Source organism: Capricornis sumatraensis, chromosome 1 (genome assembly GCF_032405125.1).
Source record: "Capricornis sumatraensis isolate serow.1 chromosome 1, serow.2, whole genome shotgun sequence".
In the NCBI taxonomy this organism is placed as follows: Eukaryota; Metazoa; Chordata; class Mammalia; order Artiodactyla; family Bovidae; genus Capricornis; species Capricornis sumatraensis.
The window spans coordinates 129,541,646-129,563,332 of NC_091069.1; the positions used below are offsets into that span (position 1 = coordinate 129,541,646).

Consider the following 21,687-nt stretch of genomic DNA (forward strand, 5'->3'; position numbering starts at 1 on the left):
GCCATAAAGTGATGGGACCAAATGCCATGATCTTAGTTTTTCTGAATGTTGAAATTTAAGCAGGCTTTTTCACTTTCCTTTCCTGCCCTCAAGAGGCTCTTTCAAATTCAGAATTGGGCTCATCCATTTTTTTCATTAAAATTTTTATTGAATGAAATTTAGATTCACATGCAGATGTAAGAACCAATGCAGAGGGATCCAGTGTACACTTTATTCAGTTGTAAAATTTTGTAACACTATAGAATAAATATATCACTCAATTCAGTCGCTGAGTCATGTCCAGCTATCACACGATATTGCTACAATCCATCCATCTTATTTACATTTCCTCAGTGGTGTGTGTGTGTGTGTGTGTGTGTGTGTCTAGTTCTCTATAACTTAACCATCAAATATAGAGCTCTGTATCTATCATCCCAGTGAAGATATTGAAATGTTCCATCACTATCAGACCTCTTGGGTGGCACTTTTATAGCTATAAATATTAATACCACCTTCATATCCTGCTGTTTCTAATCCTTGACATCCATTAATATATTCCTAAAAATTTGTCATTTTGAAAAATGTTATATAAAGGGAATTATTCACTATGTTCGGAGAAGGCAATGGCAACCCACTCCAGTACTCTTGTCTGGAAAATTCCATGGACGGAGGAGCCTGGTAGGCTGCAGTTCATGGGGTCACTAAGAGTCAAACATGATTGAGTGACTTCACTTTCACTTTTCACCTTCATGCATTGGAGAAGGAAGTGGCAATCCACTCCAGTGTTCTTGCCTGGAGAATCCCAAGGACAGGGGAGCCTGGTGGGCTGCTGTCTATGGGGTTGCATGGAGTCGGACACAATTGAAGCGACTTAGCAGCAGCAGCAGCAACAGCAGCATTCATTATGTTACTTTTTAACTGAACTTTTTAAACTCAGCATAATTTCTGGAGGTTCATTTGTATTGTGCCAAGTATCAATAATTCATTCCTTTTTATTGCTGAATAGTATTCCATGGCATGTATGCACTAAAGTTTGTTTTATTATTCATATGTTGTAGAACATTAGGGATGTTTTTAGGTTGGGCTATTATATTAAAGTTACTTTGGCTATTTGTATACAAGTTTTCATGTGAACTTATAATTTCTCTGGTATAAAGTCTCAGGAATATAAATAAAGAATCAGAAGTTAAATTCACATTTAGCCTTATAAGAAATTGAGAACTTTTTAGCATGGCTGACCATCTTATATTACCCGCAGCAAAGTATGAGTGATCTAATGAGTGATTTCTTACTAGCATTTGGTGTTGTCATTATCTTGTTAAGGTTTTAATTTTTGTCACCCTAATGGCTTATGAGTTTACATAACTTCTCTGTATGGTGAACTGTGTTTGAGTCTTTTGCTCATTTTCCAATTGGATTTTTTAAACTATTGGCTTTTGAGGGTTCTTCATATATTTTTATTGGTAGTCCTTCTTTCCTTGTTGAAGATTTGGTCTGCCAATATTTTTTCCTAGTTTGAAACTTGAGTGTCATTTCATCTTCCTCACAAGGGCTTTCACAAGGACAAAAGGGTTTACTTTTGATGAAGTCTAATTTATCACTTTTTTTTCCAAGGAATATTCTTTTGACATCTAAGAACTCTTTGATGAGCCCTCAGTCCTAAAGATTTTCACTCAATTTTTTTTCTAACAGTTATATAATTATATGTGTTCCTTTAAACATAGACAATCTTGTTTTAAATTTATATTGAAAAGCACATATCTTAGAATATCTAAAATAATTATTACAAAGAAGAATAAAGAAGGAGCAATCACTTTGACCATCCTGCTGCATTGTAACTCTTTTTCTGATTCTCTTCTTCTGTCCTCCTCTTCCACCTTTAAGGCTTGGTGATTACAATCTTTGGAACTGTATTATGCCTACTTGGGTAATTCAAGATAACCCCTCTCTTCTAAGGGCAGCTTATTAGCAACCTTAATTCCATTTGCATTCTTAATTATTCTTTGACATTTCAGGTAACATATTCACAAGTCCAGAGATTAGGACATGGACATATTTGGGGAGGTCTACTACCATTAAATATACATATGTGAGTTTTCACAGTCTACTGGTATCAATATTTATCACTTCAAGTGAAATGTGAGAACTTCACTTCCATTTAGGTTACTTTACATTCTCCACTTTTTAATATTATTATCTCGAATATCAGATCATGTGATAATTTTTATTTAAGTATCAAATATGATATAAATTCACAAGGGTAAGGATAATTTATTGTGAAGGTGCTAGTCACTCAGTCCTCTGCGACCCCATGGTCTGTAGCCCGCCAGGCTCCCCTGTCCATGGAATTCTCCAGGCAAGAATACTGAAGTGGGCTGCCATTCCCTTCTTCAGGGGATCTTCCCAATCCAGGGATTTAACCCAGGCCTCCCTCACTGCACGCAGATTCTTTACAGTCTGAGCTACCAGAAAAGCCCACTTTATTGTGTGTACCCATATTTTTTCTTTTCCCATTTTCCCCTTTTTGTTTCTGATACTCCAGAATTATTTACTTCATCAATTCCTCTGTGTTGTTTCTCACAATATGTAAGAATGAATCTGCTAAAGAGAAATTCGTTTTCTTTGAAAATGTCTCTATTCCTCCTTTATTCTCAAAGTATAGTTTTTCTGTGTATAAGAATTAGAGTTGAGTTCCTTCTTTCAGCACTTGAAAAGTGTTGTTATCACTTCTTTTTGGCCTCTGTGGTTTCAGATTCATTGTAACTCAATTGGTTGTTCTGTAGATAACACATCATTTCTCTTTGGCCGCTTTCAGGATATTTTTCTGTTTCCTTTTAGTGTTCTGAAGCTTGATTATAATTTTTTTTGCTATAGTCTGACAGGTCCCTGGGGCTCTGTCCATTTTTCTCTCAGTCTGTTTTTTCTCTGTTTTCAGGTTGAGCGGCAGATTGATCTGTCATCCAGTTCACTGATTTCTGTCCTCTATTATTTCCACTCTACTACTGAGACTATCCCACAAGTTCTGAGTCCATTATGGTAGCTGTCATTTATGTAATGTCTACTTTATTTTCTTTTATAGTGTCTATTTCTTGGCTGAGATTTTTCTATTCCTTCATCTTTTTTCAGCAGCCTCTGACTCTGAAGCATTTTTATGATGGTTCCTTTAAAATCCTTGTCAGATTTTCCCAGCATCTAATTCATCTCAGCGCTGGCATTAGTTATTGTCTTTTCTCACCAGAGTTGTGATTTTCTTTGTTCTTGGTATAACAGATAATTTTCAGTCACATCGTGGACATTTTCTCTATGTGACAATTCAAATGCTGTTTAAATCTTTTATTTTAGCAGGAGTTACATTGTTTAGGTTTTAGCTTTATGTATTCTGAAGCTGTGAGTTTTAGCTATATAGTTTCAGGATTTTCATATTTTCCTGGTGACTTGGTTATTTTTTTTGCTTCATAATTAGAAATGCATCATTTTTTGCCTCACAGACATTTATCCGATTCTGACACAACAACAATTTATTTCATAAAGCCTTTAAATCTTGTGCTTTTTTTTCTATCTTTAATATATATTCTGTAGTATTTTATTTCACTTATTTAACAAAGAATAATTATGAATATTATCATTAATCAGATGTTTACTTATATTTACCACTTTCAGTTTTCTACATTTTAATTTGTCCTTTTTTCCCTCCTCATCTCCTTCCTTTTGGACTTAATCTTTATCTTGCTAAAATAGATCCTTAACAACTTTTCACTAAGTAATGTCTCTCAGTTTGTTTCCCTGAAAATGTCCTTATCGTTTTCTTACTCTGGAGTGCAATTTTAGTCCAGAATAGAATTCTACACTGAGAGTCATTTTCATTGAATACTTTAAAGATAGTAATTATCTTGTTTTAATATAAATTTATATTTTCATTTATTAGTAATCTAATGGAGATAATCTACAGTTTTATTCTTGTTACACTTATATATGTATATATGTATTTATTAATCTGTTAATTTAAATAATCTATTGTTTTCTTCTGGTTAAACTTATATATGTGTATATATATTTATTTATTCATCTAATAATTTAGTCATGATTTATTATCATTTTCTAGTCTCGATATTGAATCCAAGTCTCTATTAAAATTAAATGAAAAATGTGTGTGTTATTTCAAAATAAATATTCATGCCACATTTTATCGTAGAAAACTCTCATCACTCTGCTCTTCAAAATTCTCCCTTCAAAACAAGGTGGATTTTGTTTTTTCCAGAATTTATGTACCATAACCCTGGAGGATTTTTCATGTAAATTTATGTAACTCCTTAACCAATAGGGACTTGTAAATTTAAATTCTGTTACCTGGAGTTTATTTTAGTCTCAGGGAATTTTTTTTTTTCCACTTAAGACTAATACACAACCAGTAGGAAGAATTTTCCAAGTTTCTCTTTCAATGACAAAGTAGAGAGTTACGGTCCCTGACTCTGTGCAGGGTTTTTCATTTAGGCTCCATCCCTCAGTGTTGCATGGAAGTTGACACTTCCGTCTCTGTCTCCATGCTACAACCAGTTCTCAAGTCCTTTAGAGACCCAGGGCTTCAATTCTTGAGACTTGCCTTTAATTTCTCTTCATTGCTGCCTCCTAGTATTTGGTCTTTCTTCATCTGTGCTTGGTTATATATCTAATTTATGAATTTTAACCCAGAATTTCTATGTAATTATACCAGGAGTCAGGATAATTATGTAACATCTCAATATATCATACTTCCAGGAATCATCTGAGCAGTATGAGTACCCACTTTTTTGGGTGAGGGGACCAAGATATTTTATCTAATGCTGGGCAGTCACTGAAAAGTAAAAAGTGTTCCTTTATGTCTTTTGTGCTATCAATTGATAAGGGCCAATTACTTTGAGGTGTACTAAGGATCTAAGTACTCTTAGCTGTTTAATAGAAACATTTAACAGCTAACATGCACAATTTTTGTACATATGTATCTCAGAAGAAAAGTTCATCTATTCCACATTCTGTTTATATACATTGTCTTCCAAGAGTTTTGCACAATACTTGGGAAAATTCACAGAGAGTAGGAAATTTCTGTGTAGCCCAGACAATAATGGGTAAAGGGATGAGTTCAGCATCTTTTCCTCTGAAAGTTGTATCAATTTTTGTAATGACATTTTGAAAAAGAGATACTGTGATCTCACTCTATATAGGATTGTCTAATTTTATTGTCTGGCTTCCCTGGTGGCTCAGTGGTAAAGAATCCGTCTGTCAGTGCAGGAGATGAGGGTTCCATCCCTGGCTTGGGAAGATCCCCTGGAGAATGAAATGGCAACCCACTCCAGTCTTCTTGCTTGGAAAATCCCATGGACAGAGGAGCCTGGCAGGCCATGGTCCATGGAGTCACAAAAGAATTGCACATGACTTACTGATGAAATAACAATTTTACTGTCATTCCTAAACAGCAAGTGAAATTAGGAATTATATTTGTCAAGCAAATATAGGTAGGACTATTAATCATATAATTAAGGAACCTTATAATACTTACCTTAGATGTACTGATAGAGAAAAATTAATTGACCTAAATTCTGATATTTTTTGGTTTTGAGACCAGTTAGTATTTATGGATTATTTGACCAGCTTTTCACTATACTCATGACTGACTGGTAAGCATTCATTCCTCATTTTTTCAAGACTAGTGAAAATTTAACAAAAGGGAAAATCTATTACTTGTGTACCAAATGAGTGCCTCTCAATATTATTTGCAGATATAATATGTGCCTAGATTATATAAATATATATTTACATGCATACCTGCACCAAAATAAAGTTTTAAAAATAACATGAATTGCATTCCACATTTTTGTTTTGTAGCCTATTATTTTGTTCTCAGTATAATTGTTCTGGATAAAAATATGAAGGATGGCTATGTTACATTTAAATTATTAAACCAACTCGGAATTGCTGAAGAGCCAAGGCTCTATGAGTAAGTATGATTTAGTGTCTCTTTCTTTTGTAAGATATATTTTCTCAAGCATCCACCTTGCAAGATAATCCAAGCAATATAAATTTTCTATGCAGTGAGTCTTAAATTGTTAAATATTAAATGGATCTCTGGTTGTCATATTCTAATTCACTCACTCTATGAGTGGAGATACAAAATATGGAAGAAATGAAATAATTTGTTCATGTTATACATCTAGCTACTGCAAGAGTTAAAATAAAAAAACTTTCCACCTAATTTTGAGCACTGCTAGGATTTGTTATAATAACTATTGATATTATTCCATAATATTGAGTTGGCCAAAAACGTTCTTCCAGATTTTTCTGTAACATCTTGTGGAAAAACCCAAGTGAACTTTTTTGACCAACCCAATAGTTTATTACTTTAAATTGCTTAAAATTGTGTATATATGTATATACCCATGCACACACATATTTGTGATTCATTACTTTTTCTTATCAGACACATGCTCTGTTAGCTTTTAAATTTACTTATTTAACAAGTGTTATTTAGCACCAACCAAATGTATTCAGGTGTTTCACTAAATAATGGGGATCCAAACTGAAATAGCAATGTGACCATTCTCGAGGAGGTCACAGAATACTGAAGTAGACTAATGCATAATTATAGGCTTCGGTAATGAGTCTTAGAGTAACAGAACACTCATGAGCTATGGGAGTCCAGAGGGAGAAGCAAGGAAATGTTCAAAAGGATGGTATTATCATCAGGGAATGGATGAGGGTGCTTTCAAAGGCATGCAGATAGAAAGTGGCTGAGTTCAGTAACAGCACACAGACTGCGGTCCTAGAGCAGTTGTTTCAAGCTTGTTCAGGAGGCAAACACATTATGAGTCTTGATTTCAAAGAATCATGTTCTGTGCAGAATACTATTTTAAATACTGATGCATTTTATTCAAACACCTGATGAGTACGTTTTTCATAAAAAATGTGAAAATATGAAACCCATACGCAAGGTAAATCTGTCCATCTAAGCCTGACCAATGGCCTTAATGTTTTTCTATTAATAATTCTTTGCTAATGAATTTAGTCATGCTTTGGGATATTAACTGTTTTAGATGCCATGGGAGTAAGAAACTTTTAAATGATCTTTTACTTCCCTTTTCAAAATTAAAATAGGAGTATTTTCTTGCTGGAGAAAATGTGCTATACAGTAGAAAGTGAAAATAATCTATAATTACATCATGCAGGGATACTCCCATTTACCAGTTAGTTTATAACCATTCCTCTTTCTCCTTCCCCTCCTCCTCCTGTTTCTCCTTCCCTTCCACCCCAATCTCTTCCTTTTCCTCCTCTTTCTTATTCTTATATATGGCCCTGTGCATGCATATGTTATTTTTTCACTTAGCAAATTAGGATATTTTTGCAAATGTGTTCTGCTCTCTTTATACTGAATGATATAGCTTTTTTTTTTTTTTACCATGTCACCAAAAATCACTTACACATTGTAATATGATGCCAAATATATTGATATACCAATATAGGATTTAAAACCGAGTGTCAATATTGTGTATTCAGGTTAGATTGACTCCTCACATGATAAGTAATGGGGAGATTAGTGTGAAACAGGTGCAGAGTGGTCGCTATCATAATAATTTATATGAAAGATAATGGGGGCTTGGATCAAGACAACGGAAGTGGGAATATAGGATATAGAATAGATTTGTTTTTGTGATTAATTAAATGTGAACGTGAAGGGAACAGTGATTAGGAGTGACTTTGAGCTTTAAATTTTGTGCCTATTTGAATTATGGTGTCATTCACTGAGCTAGGAGATACAAGGAGAGGAACCAATATAACCATTCAATAACATTTCTTGAACTATACTAGAAATTAAGGACAAATTTAGGGAAAATTAGATTTCTGTTCCTTCATACTTTTAGTCTAGAGAGCAGATAGAGTTTACAAACACAGTAAGTTCCCTACATATGGATGAGTTCCATAAGAGTAAGTTCATAAGTTCCATTCCAAGAGTATGTTCATAAGTTAGCCTAGGTACCCAACTAACACAATTGGCTACCTAGTACTGTACTGTAAGGTTTATAATACTTTTCACACAAGTAATACATAAAACACAAACAGACAAAAATAAATAAAGACATTTTTAATCTTACAGTGCAGTACTTTGAAAAGAACAGTAGTACCAGCTACACCTCTGCTGCCTTTACACTTGCTTTTTTACATCCTGCTTGAGATAACGATGCTGTGCTCCTGTACTCTACACAGTGCTTTTGTGTACTTTATTAGGCACAGCTACTTGTAGAAGATTAATGCATGGGGCAGTGTACACCAGACACATGAACTAACATGTGACTGGACATGAGAACACATGTTCACGTCTTTGAAACTTCACAACTTGAAGATTCGTATGTGGGGAACTTCCTGTACATAATACAAATAAAATAATGATGTTCACTATTTCCGTTTCCAAACTAACTTTTAATATCTATATTGAGCCCTGGAGAAGGAAACGGCAATGCACACCAGTATTCTTCCCTGGAGAATCCCATGGACTGAGGAGCCTGGTGGCTACAGTCCATGGGGTCACAAGAATTAGACATGACTTAGTGACTAAACCACCACCACCATATTGAGCTAGGCACTGTACCAGGAGCTGAATATGCTAGGATGAGAAAAACATGATACTACCCTCGTTAAATTTATAGTCTAATAAAGGATATAAAATAAACGAGTAGTGATAAAATTATGTAAATAAGATCTGTCTGTGAAAAGTGTCTAGAGGCAAACCTTAAAACGTATGGGAACATTAAATAGTGGAGTCACTAAAGCTTTTTCTAAGGACTTTTTATATTTGTTGAGACAAAACTGAGGAGCCAAAGTTAATCTGCTCTGCTGATTCCAGGCAGGAGGGCCAACAAAGGCAAAACTCCTGAAGCAGGAGGAAGTGTAGTCCATTTCAGGAGCTGAAGGAACTTTAATATGTCTGAGAACAGAGGCAGGGAAAGGAAGAGAATGATGAGACAGAAAGCACCTAGATTTTGTAGGAATTCGAATTTGTAGGACATGTTGAAGGGTTTTTATGTTAGTCACATGAGCAAATGAAAACCAATAAAGTATTTGCTTTGGGGCAGTCTGGATAGAGCCAGGACTGGGGTTTTGTTTTGGAAAAACAGTTTGACCAGAGTGGACTGGAGAGTGAAAAGACAGGATGCTGTTGCAAGAATAAAGGCACAGAAAAACAATGCCCTGAGATAAAGTGTTTTCAGTGGAAATGAAAAAATGAGAATGAGGATGGATGCAAAGAAGATTCAAGATATCCCACTGAGTGTAGGCACATAGGATAGATTAGATGTAGGAGTTGAAAGAGAGGATGATCTGAAGGGTGAAGTCTAGTTGTCTGGTATGGACAGTGCATTGTGGTTCCATGTAAAATTATAAGGAAATTTCTAAGCTATAGGGTTTTTGGTGAGTGTTGGGGAAGATGTCATTAAATTTGAATTTACTGAGCTTTAGGCATTCTTGAGATATCCAAGTAGACATGGTGAATAACAGTTGTCTGGGTCTCATTAGACAGGGCTCAGCTGGAGGTAGAGACGTGGTGATCAGGAGCAAACAGTCGGTATCTGGAGTAAATGGAGTAGATATGAGTTTTGTGGAGAAGACAACATGTTTTCATCTGGATATGCTGACTTTGAAGTATCTCTGAGAAATCTAGATAAGTTCTTGGACAGAAGTTAGAGATGTGACCAATGACATGTTCTGTGAAAGAGGAGGTAGTCACCCTGACAGGGGTGGGTTTTGAGGGGAGTGATAACAAACTTTCTGGGGTCTAGATGCTTTGGAGAATCCAAAGGAGAAGGCAACAGGCCAAATATAAGATGGCACAAGTGCTGGGTGTGCCGCCGGTTGCTTTTCAGCCGTTCTGTGTGTGACAGTTGCCTCAAACAAAGAACTTCTTTAACAGATTTTTAAAAAAATTTCCGGTCCTCTACTTTTCCTTTCCCTTCCCTGCTCCCCTTTCCTTCTCTTCTCTCCTTCCTTCCTTCTTTCCTTCATGTCTCCCACCCATCCTCTCTCCCCTCCTCCTTCCCTTTCTTTCCTCCTCCTCTTCTTTCTTATTTTCCCTCCTCCTCTCTTGTTCTTTCCTTTAGAGGCAGGCAGACCCATGATATGACAGAGTGGCACAGAACAGGAAAGGATTATTATTTGTGGTCCAGTCCATTCAAAGAATGGTGATAGCTGTTCAGGGGCCAATAGAAAGTAGCAAAATACGGATTCTCTAATCTTAGACAAGTGTAGAATCTAGACACCGAGGCGGAAAGACAAGACGTCCCAATTTTTCTCCAAAATATTTTCCCCAAATATTTGAGTGTGGGAGTTACATATCTTTTTACTTTATCTTGTTTTTAATTAGTTTATATTATTTTAATAAATGTCACATATTTTATTGTTTGGCCTTTTCACTGTAAGATTGGTATTTCTACCTAACACTGATAAGGTTGTATTGATTTTAAAGTTGTATTACATTTCAAATTACTAATATGATGAGATATCAAATTTTATATTTAGGAGGCACAAAATATTTTACAAACTTCAAGAATTCAAGATTCTTGGTCAATTTTTAAATGATGTTGCAAATATTTCAAGCATTGGTTTGGCGTATTTTCAAAGCTCAAATCAACAATGTTCCACGTGCAAATACACTATTCAGCTTCTCAAGCTAAAATCTCTTACATATCCAGAAAGGTAAGAAAACTAAACTCTAATTCCAATGTTATCTTTTAAACTTGAAAATATTCCTTTGCTAAAGAGTGGTTTAAAAATTCATGTCCTCAAATGTTTACTGTATATTTTAGATTATTTTATAAAAACAGTAGACAATCTAAAAGGTATATAGAATTTCTTGGCTTAAATGAGATTTATTTTGGAATCACATTATCCAAGCAGAGAAAAAAAAGATATATAATTACTTCATGAGATACAGTGTACATGAAAAAAGTTAAACATAAACCTGCATTTTAACAGTTATTTCAATAGGGTTCTGGATTGCTAAAAACGTCTCTTCCTTTGTTGACTGCAACACTTTCTCTTTATGTTCCTATATTTATATACTTGATTTCCCAATTACCTTTTTGTGAATGTTGAACATAGTAAATAAGAACTTTTGGAGAATAAAAATGATAAAAATGGTAAGTGGTAAGAATATTCATTTAAATGAGGTCTATATTCACAGAGGGGGGCTAGAAAATTCTTTGAAATAATTTATAAATTATTTTGTAAGCTTTTGGCATGAGACTATTTAGTCATTCAAAAGTTAATGGGTGAAAAGTTACTGTAATGGAAAAAAATCAAAGGGTAATTTTGCTTTTGCCATTGACTGAAATACTTACAAAAATATCAAATATATGGGCATCATCAGTTAGGAATATTAGCAACACCATTGCCTGACAAATATATCAGAGACAGAAAGAAACTTTGGTGGCGGGGAGGGCAGTCATATATAAAGGACTAGAGCTGCAAGATTTTTAATCTTCAACTGATCTCTGTATCTATTATTTTCAACTATGTAAAGTATACACTAAATATAAGTAGAAACTATATTTGTAGTGCTCAAAAAACAGATCTTAGAGAGGTCAAGTTTATTGCACCATCATATTCCGCTGGTCTCCTCCATTAATATCTCTCTGAGCCTCAGGATGGTAAATATAAATAAAGAAGTGTAGTTGCTGTAGTCTTACACGCTCTGTTTCTGGCACTTCAATGGTATCAGTACACCCCTGCTGTACAGATTTCACCAAATAACTTGCTCATTAAAGATCTCCCACTCTTCAAAGGTAAAGCAAAAGGCCAGCTCCCTCCCTCTGCCCCCTTTGTCTAACTTATTCATTGTTGTCACTGTGGTAAGAAAACCTCAAGTGAGATCAACCTTCTTGGCAAAGTTTTAAGTGCGCAATACAGTATTTATAATAGGCATGAAGTTTACAGCAGGCAAAAACAAGCAAACGAAAACCTGTGCAGGGCTTTCCTGGCATCTCAGTAGTAAAGCATCTGCCTACCAATGCAGGAGACCTGGGTTCAATCCCTGATCCCTGATCCCGTGGGATTCCACATGCCTGGAGCAACTAAGTCTGTATGCCACAACTACTGAGCTTGTGCCCTAGAGCTTAGGAGCCACAACTACTGAGCCCATGCAACTACTGAAGCCTGAAGCCCTGCAACAAGAGAAGCCACTGCAAAGAAAAGCCTGCACAGGGCAACTAGAGAGTAGCCCTTGTTCACCACAACTAGGGAAAAGCATGTGCAGCAACAAAGACCCAGCACAGACATAAGTAAATACGATTAAAAAAAAAAAAAAAAAAGACCGCACTCCCACTGTAGGGGGTGAGGGTTCAAAAAAAAACTTACAAAAGACAGAATATCCAACCTCAAATTCCTAAAGATAAAGGGGATATGTGCATGCTAAGTTGTTTCAGTCATGTCTGACTTTGTGACCCAATGGACTGTAGCCAGCCAGGCTCCTCTGTTCATGGGATTCTCTAGGCAAGAACAATGGAGTGGGTTGCTGTTTTCTTCTCCAGGGTATCTTCCTGACCTACTGATCAAACCTGCATCTCTTTTTTCTCCTGCATTGGCAGGTGAGTTCTTTATCACTAGGGGTGCCTGGGAAGCTCAAGGGGCTATGTAGCCAGTTGTAATAGAAAATCCCATGGGAGATGTGGCTTCTGGCTTGGCTGCATTCAGAGGATGAAGGATTTTTGCAGGGTATCTCTTGGCTCAGGCATTAACATTGCTTCATTCTCAGTCTTCATGGTATCAAGTCGGTTGCCCATACCTACTTGATTCCAAGTTCAAATCCCACAGGAAAAGAAATAAAGTTTTAAGATCCCACTGCATCTCACTGGTTTTCATTGGGCAAATTCATATCTCTGAACCTCACACTGTGTTCAGGGAATTCGATTCTTCTGATTGTCCAGGGAAATAAGTTCCTTCATTGGTTTATGCTTAACTTTGAGACAAGATGGGATCAAGTTTATCCAAAGTTTATAGACTGAGGGTAGAGTAAAGAAAGATGAGGGTATTATTACATGAAAGGGATAGATGGTTGGTGACAAAAATCACAGGCCGCTACAGAGAGACTGAAAATATTTTGATATCAGGCAAAACATTAATTAAACATTGCTGGCGACGGAATGAAACACCAACACTGCAGAGTGGTTTGAATCTTTATGTTTTAACACTTGCTTCTTACAACTGCTTTATTTTATATCCCTTGCACAACAACCTACAGGGCAAGCTGCCAAGCACTATGATTCAGAGACTATACAGTGCGCAGGCGCAGGGCAAGATAACCTTTACCTTGACTTATTTACTGCAGCTAAGACTTTGTTTTGCGGAACTTCCTTATCAACTTAGAATCCGTTTTGTCCCTGGGTCTGTTCCTTTTGAGAAATCAGAGAAACATCCTTGTGTGTAAGAAATGTTCTTTTCCCACGGGAACAAACAGAGGATTCTTAGCTGAACATCTCGTTTGCAAGAATGTTCAGCCCTGGTTGAGAGTCTCGTTTGCAAGCACTTCTCAACCTTCCTTATACCTAGTTCCCTACAAAACATAGGTTGTCCTCCTTGTAATATATCCTGTGTGTGTGTTAGTCACTTAGCCGTGTCTGACTCTGTAACCTCATGGACTATAGCGCACCAGGCTCCTCTGTCCATGGGATTTTCCAGGCAAGAATACTGTACTGGGTTGCCATTCCCTTCTCCAGGGATCTTCCCAACCCAGGGATCAACTGAGTTCTCCTGTATTGCAGGCAGATTCTTTATCATCTGAGCCGCCAGGGAAGTCCAATATATCCTACTAAAGTTAAATATTGATTTTACTATAAACCATAATTTAGACTGGCTGACACAGTTAACTTGTAAATGAAGGCAATAAATGAATAGGTAAGCTAGAGCATGCAAATTAAGATCACTTAAGATCTCAGTAGTTCAAACAGTTGAGGGTTAGGTTTCTTAAATAGGTATGTTTATGTTCCTGCATGGATATAATTTAATATTTTGACTGATAAGACAGGTAAGAATAAACATTGAAGTAACTCCTCAAATAATTTACTCCAGTGACATAGAGGGTTTATGTACAAATTTAGACATTTTTCTTTTATCAAATTAATTAAACATTTAAATCTAATTTTGTAGCTTGGCCTTTATGTTTTACTTACTTTAGAATAACTTCTCTTGTTAATTCAGCATTGGTTTCATTAAATATTTTCAAGGTTCTTTTGAAAAATATAAAAATATTGAATTTATAATATTGAAAACGTTATAAATGAAGTTTAGATTTAATGAGGTTAAGTATTTGGCTAAGAAGATCCAAAAACTATCTTTAGAGAGTAACCTCAGAAAACCAATTCACAGTTATGCTATTTGTGCTGAAGTCATTAACACTTCATTTTGTCTTTTAAACTTCCCAATTAAAAGTCCAAGTTACCCTGGGAGACTGTGGGAATTGAAACTCTAGAATTCTGAAGGGTGTTTAAAGGAAGCAATTTTGGCAAAACTATTTTACATTTTTAACAAAGTTTGTTCATTCATTCTGAGACTTGTCCACCATCTTCACTGTCCATGCTCCATTTTCTTCTCGATCCTCAAATGATGTTCTAGGTCAGTGTAATGTTGACAGGTGATACAGATTAAGAACTCTAAACAGTGTCAACAGTGTGAACAGCCACTGTGTGTTTCTATTTATATTTGCAATATAAGCTATGCCTCATATATGAATTATGTGGTTTTAGGATGACTGGGAGAAGGCAATGGCAACCTACTCCAGTGTTCTTGCCTGGAGAATCCCAGGGACAGAGGAGCCTCTTGGGCTGCCATCTATGGGGTCACACAGAGTCGGACACAACTGATTCAACTTAGCAGCTGCAGCAGCGGCGGCGGCAGGATGACTGGATATGAGCTTTTTTATATACCATTAGAGTATTGAACATGATGGTTATTATACCTAAATGTTTTTAGAAATCTAGCATTTTAATTACCATATTAAGGGACAAGATATTATTTTCTACTTCTAAAATTGTTTTAGATTAAAGCTTTGTTGTGATAAAAAAGTGTATATGATTTTTGAAAAAGTTTGATAATTAGGATAAGTGATTATCTTTTTAAATTGTCTAAAATTATGACATAATTTTACTTGATAATTGTATAATTGGATAATGTAAGCAGGAAGGTTCAGGTTAAAATTATTGTAAAGTAATTAGCCTCCAATTAAAATAAATAAATTTAAAAATTCTAAAAACTACAGCACATATATTTTCAGTAACTATGCTTAGTAACTATGCTCAGTAGGTAAAGAGTCCACTTGCAAGATAGGAAACCTGGGTGACATAGGTTCAGTCCCTGGGCCAGGAAGATCCCCTGGAGGAGGGAATGGCAACCCACTGCAGTATTCTTGCCTGAAAAATCCCATGGACAGAGGAGCCTAGTGGGCTGTAATCCAAAGGGTAGCAAAGAGTTAGACACAACTGAGCAACGAAGCATGCAATGCTATAAGATGCAATTATACTTATATAAATACCAAGTAATCAATACACACCTTAACAAAGTTTGATTGAAAGTAAATTATATAAATAAATATATAAATAAAATAGTAACTAAATATAAATGTATTTTATAATCAATCCTCATTCATAAAATAGTTGCTTTTTAAAAATATTTTTGCCTTGTAATACGTTCCATAGCTTTTCAGTGTCATTTGTAAAATATGTATTTGATTTCTAGCAGATGCTTGACTGGGGGCTTCCCAGGTGGTGCTAGTGGTAAAGAACCTGCCTGGCAATGCAGGAGAGATGCAGGTTCGATCCCTGGGTTGGGAAGAGCCCCTGTAGGAAGGGATGGAGAATTCAGTATTCTTGCCTGGAAAATCCCATGGATAGAGGAGCCTGGTGCGCTACATCCATAGGGTCACAAAGAGTCGGACACAACTGAAGTGACTTAGCACTCATGCACAGATGCTCAATTTATAGCAGTCCTTTCTTTTCATTTTCATTCCCTTCTCTTGTTGGTCCCCAATTTAAGTTTTCTTATACTCATTTTATCTATACACATATTTTTCAAGCAACAGACTGGACAAGTCAATAATTATATGAAAAATATTGGTCTGTTTAGCCAAAATAACTCATCAATAAAATGCTTTGTTCCTCCAAATTCTGTGAAGCTATGTCTCATTCTGCAACCTCATAAACACCTCTGCTAAGTTGCTTCAGTCGTGTCTGACTCTGTGTGACCCCATAAACTGCAACCCATCAGGCGCCCCCGTCTCTGGGATTCTCCAGGCAAGAACACTGGAGTGGGTTGCCATTTCCTTCTCCAATGATGAAAGTAAAAAGTGAAAGTGAAGCCGCTTAGTCATGTCCGACTCGAAGGGACCCCAGGGACTGCAGTACCAGCCTCCTCCGTCCATGGGATTTTCCAGACAAGAGTACTGGAGTGAGGTGCCATTGCCTTCTCCGATAAACACCTGTACCTTTTTGTAAAAGTTTCATTCATTGCTAATTTGTAAACTTCTTATCCAAACACTATATTCACTTCTACCACACTTCTCACTCTTTTAATTTAGTGATTGGAATAATCCTCATCCATCAGCGTTGTTGGGCATATAGGAAGACTCTGAGCAGAGTTAAGAACTTCAGAAAAAGAAATCTGCATTGATTAAAAATTTATCTGATAAAATGGAATTTATCTTGTGAGTTATTTGCCCTAAATTCAATTCAAGCTTCTCTTTTAGGGAACGAGTATTTAAAAAAGTGTTGGAGAAGACACTTGAGAGTCCCTTGAACTGCAAGGAGATCAAATCAGTCAATCCTAAAGGAAATTAGTCCTGAATATTCATTGGAAGGACTGATGCTGAAGCTGAAACTCCAATACTTCGGCCAGCTAATGTGAAAAACTGACTCCTTGGAGACCCTGATGCTGGGAAAGACTGAAGGCAGGGGGGAAAGACTGAAGGCAGTGGGGAGAGAGAAGGAGACAACAGAGGACGAGATGGTTGGGTGGCATCATCAACTTGATGGACATGACTTTGCACAAGCTCCGGGAGTTGGTGATAGACAGGGATGCCTGGTGTGCTGCAGTCCATGGGATTGCAAAGAGTTGGACATAACTGAGCAACTGAACTGAAATGATATAAGAAAGATTTTTTATTTTTTTACCAAGGTGTATTTTTTGGATGATGTATATGATTTAAGGAAAAATTATTGTATATAAAGGATTGATGACTTAATTGAAGATTTAAGCATTAAAGGGAATCCCAGAGAAGTTTGGCTTGTTTTACTATTAGTGAACTTCTTATAAGGTGAATAATAGTGGTTAAATTTATTTTGAGTTGTTGTTCAATCTCTCAGTCCTTGTGACCCCATGGACTGCAGCATGCCAGGCTTCCCTGTCTTTCATCACCTCCCAGATCTTGTTCAAACTCATGTCCGTTGAGTCAGTGATACCATCCAACCCTCTTGTCTCTGTCGTCCCCTTCTCCTCCAGCCTTCAGTCTTTCCCAGCATCAGGGTCTTTTCCAGTGAGTCAGCTCTTCCCTTCAGGTGGCCCAAGAATTGGAGCTTCAGCTTCAGCATCAGTCCTCCTAATGAGTATTCAGAGTTGATTTCCTTTAGGATGGACTGGTTGGATCTCCTCTCAAGAGCCTTCTCCAACACCATAGTTCAAAGCATTAATTCTTCAGCGTTCAGTCTTCTATAAATTTATTTAGCATCTACTACATCTCAAATACTATTTTTACAATCTTTGCAACAACTCTATGAGTTAAGTATTTTCTTTGTTTTGTTAGTAAAGGAACAGAAACTCAGAGGTTTAAAATAACATATCTAAGGTCTCTTAGCTGAGAATTGCCTTCGTCATGACAGGAAGCCAAACTTTTCTTGGTTTTTTTCATTTGTTGTTTCCTTCATTTTTAGTTGCTACTATTTTTATAGGAATAAAGTTTTTCACTAATTAATATAGTCAGTCATTCTCATTGTGGGACATTTGGGAAATTAATTTACATGTAGTCCTATAATTAAGAGATAATACCATTAGTATTTTGTCATGTTTACTTATAATCACACATGCTATGGTTGAATCATGAATCTAATTATTTGATTCACTGTCTTCTTAATCGTGTTTTACATAGACAAGTGTTACATACAACTCCATCGCTGGTTAAGTAGAAATAGAGTAAAGTCATTAGGATATGCCACAAAGGAAAAAATAAGCATGTGTGTTATTTTAATTTTTATATAAAAATCTAAGCTTTTTTTACATAAAAATTTTTAATTTTTATGTAAAATCTAAGTAATTTTAATTTTTATGTAAAATCTAAAATCTACACTCTAAATAGTGTCATTTTAAGTTTTATGTATATTCTAAACAGAAAGTCATTAGGATATGTCACAGAGGAAAAAAATAAGCATGTGTGTCATTTTAATTTTTATGTAAAATCTAAGCAGAATTTTTATGTAAAATCTATCTAAATACATAGACTATGAAAATTTGCTAAATTTATCAAATTTAGATGCAGTTACTTGTATTCAGGGAAAAAACTAAAATACATTTTGTGGGTGGTTAACAGAACTCTTAACATTCCCTGTTGACTGTGGATGCTAACAGATGCTTGAATGAAATGCATGCTTTAAGTTTAATTATCTAGATAATTGCAGTAACCATTTAGTTGCTTTTCCTGTTTGGATCTGTCCATACAGATAATGTGCAATTAATGAGAATTAGCACTGCCAAACTATTGGGAATATGAGTGATAAAAGTGTGATGCCTTATGGTCCAGAATAAACTGTGTATCTAACTCAGTCAATAATTAGCTGTCTATAACAAACAATGATGGAGACTACACAAACAATATAGTTCTTCTGAGCATTTCCAGTAGACTAGCCTTTCAAACTTAGGGACTGAGAGGAATATTTGTAGTGAAGGTACCTGGGTGACTTCCTGAGAAAAGTTGAATTAAATCTACTTTAAAAGTGTTTCCTTAATGAGTAAAATCTTTTCGGCATATAGTTCTGTGAGTGTTAGTAAGCACATAGAGTCATGTAACCACCACCACAATTAATATACAGAACATTTTCATCAATCACAAAAACTGCCTTGTGCTGTCCCTTTATTTCCAACTCCCCACACCTGCTCTCTGGCAACCTCTGCACCTAGATTTGCCTTTTCCAGAACTTTATATTGCCTTTTAAATATCGCTTATTTCACTTAGCTTTAGACATTTAAAACTCACCCATGTTGTTGCTTATATCAATGGAATGTTATTGATGCATAGTATTTCATTGTATGTATATACCACAGTTCCTTTATCCTAGTTGGAGCAAAAATATAATTTGTTCATAATTTTTTATATCTGTCCAGGATAAAGCCAAAATAAATATTTACCTGCAGCTTTTTATGTGAACCTAAGTTTTCATTTATTTTAAGTTCCTAGAGATTGTAAGGTCATATTGTGAGTGTCGGGGCTTCCCTGGTGGCTCAGATGGTAAGAATCTGCCAGCAATGCCGGAGACCCAGGTTTGATCCTCGGGTTGGGAAGATCCCCTGGAGAAGGGAATGGCTACCCACTCCAGTATTCTTGCCTGGAGAATTCCGGGGACAGAGAAGCCTGGTGGGCTACAGTCCATGGGGTAACAATGAGGCAGACATGATGGAGCGACTAACATATTCACTTTTCACGTTCATTGTGAGTGTATGTTTAACCTTATAAGCAACTGCCAGGCTGTTTTCCAAAAATATTTTGCATCCCCATTGGCACTTACCAGAGTTCCATTGCTCTCTTACACCCAAAACTGCACCTTCACCAGTTTTTTTGTTGTTGATTTTGCTATTCTAATACTTGTGTAGAAAACAAAACACTTCTGTTCACTATGTTTTTAACTTGTATTTCTCAAATGACAAATGATGTTGATGACCTCTGCCATTTAATTGAGAGTATCTGCATCTTTAAATTTAATGTAATTGTAGGTACCACTGCTGCTGCTAAGTTGCTTCAGTCGTGTCCGACTCTGTGCAACCCCACAGTTGGCAGCCCACCAGGCTCCTCCGTCCCTGGGATTCTCCAGGCAAGAACACTGGAGTGGGTTGCCATTTCCTTCTCCAATGCATGAAAGTGAAAAGTGAAAGTGAAGTCGGTCAGTCGTGTCTGACTCCTAGCGACCCCATGGACTGCAGCCTACCAGGCTCCTCCATCCATGGGATTTTCCAGGCAAGAGTACTGGAGTGGGGTGCCATTGCCTTCTCCAATTGTAGGTACAGTTGGGTTTAAATCCGCCATCTTGCTCTTTTGTTTTCTGTTTGTCCCATCTTTTCTTTGTTCCCATTTTCTCATTGTCTGCCTTTTGGATAAATTGAGTCTATGATTCCATCCAGAGGAGGACATGGCAACCCACTACAATATTCTTCCCTGGAGAATCCCAAGGACAGAGGAGCCTGGCAGACTATAGTCCACAGGGTTACTCGGAGTCGGACATGACAGAAGCAACTTAGCACGCATGCTTATGATTCCATTTAAGCGTCTTTATCAATGGAAGAAGTTGATTATTAGTGGTTTCTATGGAGTTATATTATAATCTTCATTATATCACAGCCTGAAAGTGAAAGTGAAGTTGCTCAGTCGTGTCCAACTCTTTGCGACCCCATGGACTGTAACCTACCAGGCTCTTCTGTCCATGGGATTTTCCAGGCAAGAGTACTGGGGTGGGTTGCCATTTCCTTCTCCAGGGGATCTTCCCAACCCAGTGATGGAACCCGGGTCTCCCACATTGCAGGCAAACGCTTTACCGTCTGAGCCACCAGAGAAGCCTGCAATCACAGTCTGCCTCAAGTGAATTTTAGCACTTCACTTGTAACATGAGGACCTTATAGTAGTATACTTCCTTTTCTCTCATACATGTGCTAAAATCTCTGTAAAGTGCATCACTTTTTTTTAAAGAGATGTTTCTATTAAAATACATGAATAATTAGAAAGTCTTACATATTTTTTCATACATTTACCATTTCTGGTGTACTTCTAACCCTTGTTAGATGTATATTTTAGCCTGGTGCAATTTACCTTATGACAAAAGGAGCTCCTTTAAGATTTTTTTGTAAGATCTGATAGTTGTGAATGCTTTCAACTTTTGTGCATTTTCATGATGTCTTATTTTTAAAGATAATTTCTCTGGGTATAGAATTCTAGTTTGACAGTTGTTCTTTTACTTTCAATACTTTAGGGATGTTACTGTGCTGTCTTAAACCATGCATTGTGTTTAGTGAGAAATTTATTACTATCCTTCCTTTGTTGCTATGAACAAAACAAAACTCTTTTCTCTGACTGGTTTTAAGAGTTTCTCCTTATCACAGATTTTAAGCAGTTTAATTTGATGTGACTTTTTGAAAGTTTTTCCATACCTCTTGTGATTAGTGTTTGTTGACCTTTTTTGGATCCATGGGTTTATAGATTTCATCAGATTTTATCTAAACTTTTCACTTATTTTGAAATATCTCTTGCTGTGTCCCTACTGTCTAGTATCTCTTTGAGGACTCTAATTTCAAATTTATTAGGTTATTTGAAGGTGTCCCACTGTTCACAGATGCTCCGTGAATTTTTAAATTTAATTTTCTCCCTGCATTTCATTTTGAATGTTTCTCTTGCTATGTCTTCGAGTTCATTATTCTTTCCTTCTGCAATGTCTAAGCTGCTATTTAACCATT

The 21,687-nt window shown here is 36.3% G+C and overlaps 1 protein-coding gene across 1 annotated transcript in view; it reads left to right on the forward strand.

Moving 5' to 3' along the window:
* Nucleotides 1-21,687, forward strand: part of LIPI (lipase I) — a 56,234-nt gene that overhangs the window by 25,654 nt on the left and 8,893 nt on the right. The window contains exons 7-8 of the mRNA XM_068968023.1: nucleotides 5,839-5,950; nucleotides 10,516-10,692. Of these exons, the coding sequence (XP_068824124.1) occupies nucleotides 5,839-5,950; nucleotides 10,516-10,692 (289 nt within the window). The remainder of the gene's footprint in view (nucleotides 1-5,838; nucleotides 5,951-10,515; nucleotides 10,693-21,687) is intronic.